Source organism: Schistosoma haematobium, chromosome 3, assembly GCF_000699445.3.
Source record: "Schistosoma haematobium chromosome 3, whole genome shotgun sequence".
Classification (NCBI taxonomy): domain Eukaryota; kingdom Metazoa; phylum Platyhelminthes; class Trematoda; order Strigeidida; family Schistosomatidae; genus Schistosoma; species Schistosoma haematobium.
In genome coordinates, this window is record NC_067198.1 from 18,852,289 (window position 1) to 18,857,482 (window position 5,194).

General features: G+C 33.1%; 1 protein-coding gene across 1 annotated transcript; it reads left to right on the forward strand.

Moving 5' to 3' along the window:
* The first annotated feature begins 79 nt into the window (after nucleotides 1-79).
* On the forward strand, nucleotides 80-1,043 carry RABL5 (Intraflagellar transport protein 22). The gene is made up of 6 exons (XM_051213207.1): nucleotides 80-171; nucleotides 213-295; nucleotides 363-449; nucleotides 486-584; nucleotides 615-715; nucleotides 754-1,043. Exons 1-6 carry the CDS (start codon nucleotides 133-135, stop codon nucleotides 903-905), a joined length of 561 nt encoding a protein of 186 aa, XP_051069162.1. The 5' UTR covers nucleotides 80-132; the 3' UTR covers nucleotides 906-1,043.
* The last annotated feature ends 4,151 nt before the right edge of the window (nucleotides 1,044-5,194 follow it).

Here is a 5,194-nt window from a genome sequence, read left to right on the forward strand (position 1 = left end):
AGCTTAGGTCGTTGTCATGACAATAATGAATAGAGCTTTGCAGTGACTTACATGTAATTTTTTGAAAAAAACATCAACTTTAGATCATGACAAATATTTGTTAACATAGTTAAAAATTATGTTTTAATAATCATGAATCACCTCAAGCTGGTTGTGGTCGGTCCAAACGAGGTTATCATTTATAAAGAATTATCTGATTTTCGATATTTCAGTGTGGCAAATCATATATCTGCAATTATCTTTCAGAAACTGTAGATCAGGTTACTGGTGGATATCATCCAACCACTGGTGTCAGGTATGTCCATTCCTCACCTGTTGAATAGTTGGCTAACTACTCATAATAACCAATCTTTACAATGTAGAATATTAGAATATGAACAAAAAGTCAAGATTAAAGGAAAAACCAGTAAAGTTGAAGTTGAGCTATGGGATGCCAGTGGAGATAAAAAGTAAATCTCTATTTATATTTGTGATGGTCCTCGTAGGTATGAAACTTGCTGGCCGGCTATTTTCAAAGGGTGTCATGGAGTTGTTTTTGTATATAACCCTGATAATCTTAATCACGTAAACGATCTACAAAATTGGTGAGTTTTCCTTACTGCCACATTTTGTAGGTATCGAGCAGTGCCGCCTAGTTTGGGCCTGAGCGAACAGCAGATGTGCATCATTTGTCACAAAAAACCGGACACATCAATTCGTGACCCGGTTTCTCTACGTAAGACGAATACATGCAAAATTACCTGTCACTTATAGCAGATGACCTGCATAAAATACTCCATTTGTTTTCTAACATACCAAAAGATGGGGAAAGACTCAGAGAACAGTTTGGAAAATTTGTATCACATGTAGCATGGGGCAGGGTGGAGGCGAGTGAACAAGAAGAGCTTCAAATAATGAATAGTTAGAGATATATGATTGGTTTTTATAATTCTGCCTCATGATCATTCTTATTTTGTTAATAATACGAAAATAATGCGTACAATATATTTTTCGGTCGTTGTAGATTGCATTTTTTCCTTAATAAACCTGAGTTTATACGGAAGTATCAGCTTTATTTTTAATCAGTGGCACTGGGTTGAAATCTTTCGTATTCCCTACATATCGATCGTACATGAGACGACTAAGTCACTGGCTGTCTTTGAGTAAGCAAACACAAATTCATAAGAACGTTTAGTTTCGAAACGCCACGTCAAAACTAAACTAGCAGACATACATATTTCAGACAATAGTACAAGACAATGATCTAGTGTCTGGAGATGTACGTCAGTTTGTGTAAATCTTTATAACTGCCGTTTCTTCTATGTTACAGTCTTCAAAATTCTGTTATTCCGAATATTATCTTTATATAAAATGGGATGTGTTGACCGAAATGATCCACAGGTATTTTGGCACACTGATATAAGTAGATACATTCAATCCCTTTCATAGTGCTTCCCCCCATACGAGTGAAAACGCTGGTTCGTACTTAATGATGAGCCAAAAAATCAGGATGTGGATTAGGGTTCGATTCAAACGAGGACTTGAAAACACTAGATCTCTATTACTTGGAGAATACAAGATAACCTGCTAGTGTTGTAAATGCTTATGGGTGAAGATGGCACAGGTATTCAGTGTTTGACAACGATTTTACAAGTAACACCTATCGTAACTCGTATCCACCAAGATAAATCAAAAGACAGAATCGAGGAGATCAGAAGTTGTATTTGACGATTGCCAATATATCGAGATTGTCTGATCTAGTCTGGCTAGCGGCTGCAGTAGATGTTGAGCACGGCGTTACCCCACGTGATCTGGTGCGGATACATGACCGAGCGCCTTCAGCTAGATGAGTCCACTAAAACTAATCTGGTCAGCATCCAATGTCGAAAACTTACAGAGCTATTTATTTTGGCGACTTATTTACCGCTACATGGGCATTCGCGGAAGCACATTGAGTCCAACATAAACATTGAATGAAGGATTCAGAATCTGTTAGATCACTGAAGCTGGTTGAATTGTTGGGAATTTTTTCCATCGAACATGAATGCTCACCACCATTTGAAATCAATTCCTCCTAAAGTCCTATGAAAAAAGCCTTGACATTTTCTCAAAATCCTAGAATAGACTTTTATGTTGGTTCACTGGAACTGCTTTCAGTTCTTTATATGTGATTTTATCCTAGTGTGTTCAAAGTTTTTAAAATCCATTAATCACTTGCTCTGGTCTCAGTCATGTTTACGTTTTTTGATTATTATCTGGCAATTCGTAGGATTGCGGCAATCATGTCTAAACATTCTCACAGGACTTCAGATTTGTCGTTATTTGTTGAAGGCATGTTTGTTTTGTTTTATTATAAGTACCTTGCTTCTTTAAATATTATTACTAAGTAATATGTAAAATTTAGTGTTTACTACATAGGCGGTTTAGCTCCTCTTTTAAAAGTTACTTTACTCACTTTTTACACTGAATATGGCCTACTTTAGTATTGAGCAGATAATAAAAGTTCATAACCTAAAGACAAACTATAAGTGTTAAAATATAAAACTACTAAGTAATTTTCACTCTTGTTTTGCACTACGAATTCTCTCTACATTTGTGGTACTCATATTGACATCTTTGACTAAGCATTAATAGAGACTTCCACATGAGTGTTTGTCATTAAACAGCCGAAAAGTTCCAAGGACTAGTTCACCTGCTGGTTACAATGCTAGGGCTCAAAATCCTAATTTTATGACCCTACTTTTTTCAAAGAATATTATTTTGGCGTAAGCTAGTAATTTGTAATTTACAATGTACTTGTTCTACATTGAAACCCTATAAGACTTATATAATATTAAGCAGTGATAGAAAGACAAGTAGAATGAAAAATGGATTGCGCTCACAAGGATGTGTCCACAAAACTGAATTAGCCTATTGTTAAGGAAACCATGCAAATTATAAGTTACAGTTGTCCGCACGATAATTTGTGCTTACAGATATTATAAAACAGAAGATTAAATCTGAAGAATAAAATCAGTTCCTCCCACTTTGAAGACTTTTTAAGTTAGAGATGTTTACACTAAACATAAAACTGTTGAACTGAGAATACATAGCCGTTGCCTTGTGAAAAAAAAAATGGTGAAGTTTGAAACAATACAGCCAAGATTACAATCATTCACTTCGAAAATCAACCGTCATACTGTTATCAAAGCAGATTTCCGGAAACAAATAATGCTTGCAAAACCAACTATAAATACAAGTTGATTATGTATTTTTGAGTATACGTTGTAAATTGTTTCGAACATGTCTTAAAGCCGCAAGATGATGCTATAAAAATAACCGATAGTTCCATTATAGTTCGAAAATAAGTTGCCTTCACACGTTTTAAATATTTTAGAAGCAAACATTAATTGTACAATCAGATATGAAAAAAGACAATAGCAAAATATAAAATTATTATTACTATTGCAGGATGTATACTGGTCATCACTTACAGATCTTGTAATCAGTGAGTTATGGACGGAAATTTTATTACGTAGATTGAAGTGTTAATCAAAATGCAACTACATTACAGGACACCATATAACCTCTAATTTCTCAAATGATTACCTTTTAATTATAGACCTTGGGTTTTGAAAGACTTTTTTGTTAATTTAGAAGAATGTGGTCATCTTTACGAAGTCTGTTTGCATCTGTAAGTTTTTTGATGCAGCTTTATTCTGATAAAAAAAACAAGAATATTTTGACATATCTATATAGATATATAGTATATATCTATTCACAAAGCTTATTTCCATAGTAAAAAACCACTTTCACACCTTAAAAATCAAAATGAAATAATATTAAATTATAATTATATTAATATTGTAATCCGATTGTCCTCACTGTTGAACTTCCGGAATTCGCTCACTAGTTGAGCAAATGATGTCGTATGTAGTAAGACATATATATATATATATATATATATATAAACCTGACTTTTTAAAGTAGAATCCTTTTGCCGGAATATCAGATTAAATTTAAAAGGTATAAAGTGAAACTTCTTATTCGGTTAGAAGTTTGGTTTACTAACTTATATATATCCTACATGTTATAACCAATCCGTATCATAATCCAGCCATCAACGCTGATAATTTTTGATATTAGTTTAGCTACTTATAAGTAGGCATACTTTTAACGGGACATTTGTGCATAAACTTCATTTTATGATTAATATATCTCAGTAAAATGAACATGCGTCCAGTTCATCTCTAAAACGTATATTTCACTTGTAGACCTTAGCTCCAAATCATATCGCAAGTCGCTACAGTCTTAGAAAAACAAAAATAACTTCGTATGATATGTATACGGATTTGATTTCGTACATGGTTGATATTAGGGTCTAGATTTGATTAGTATATTTTGGTATTTCAACATCGCGGATGGATTACCTTAATATTACCACCAAGCACAATACTGAGCAAATGATGTCCTTAAATATCAACAACGAAAAAAATACAAAACATTAGATATGCCTACATATTCATATCCATCGAACAAGTTGCTATATGAGCTAAGTAGCTTGACAGATAACAAGATATTGTTTAAAGCAAAAAACGAAGTAATATAGTGGGGCTAATAGTATAGAAGTATAACTTTTTAAAATATCATACGAATAGTTCTATATATTTTTTCATAATACTATTGGAAGATGCTTGAACTATTTTATTTTTTTATATTAACCTATTTCTAAGTTTCTGTTTGATCTATCTTATTAAGATGCCTTATAATTCCAGAATTATCATCAATCATTATTCCCCAATTACTCTGATCTTGTGTCCAAGTTATAAACAAATTTTAATTTTTTAATCGTGTTGCTTTACGGTCAGACATTTCAGTTATATTATTTTAAGAGTTTAAAGTCATAAATGAACTGACTACAATAAGGAACTGATCTGTTTTCTATTTTCCTTTTATGTGTGAACATTAGGTTATAACGAGATCGAGAATCCATAAGCGTTAAGCTCTTATTTCTTGTTCATCGGTCGGTTTGCTAAATAGCACTTAGATTAGCAGTCCCAAAGAATAAATAGCTAAATCAATAGATATTCGGACAAGAGAGAGAATGGTAATATTATTGCTTTCCTCTCATTATGACCCGATCACATGAGTTCAATACATCTTGAGCAATCTATTTTTCTTTCGACATAACATACAGCCTTGAGTACCCATGTGATCACTGACATAGAGACACAGA

What these genes read in the sequence shown, in the direction of transcription:
- RABL5 (XM_051213207.1), top strand. Translation starts at nt 133, where the DNA reads ATGAATCACCTCAAGCTGGTTGTGGTCGGTCCAAACGAG. An exon ending in CATCCAACCACTGGTGTCAG is followed by an intron (nt 296 to 362) that starts GTATGTCCATTC and finishes TTTACAATGTAG; the next exon opens with AATATTAGAATATGAACAAA. An exon ending in GTAAACGATCTACAAAATTG is followed by an intron (nt 585 to 614) that starts GTGAGTTTTCCT and finishes CACATTTTGTAG; the next exon opens with GTATCGAGCAGTGCCGCCTA.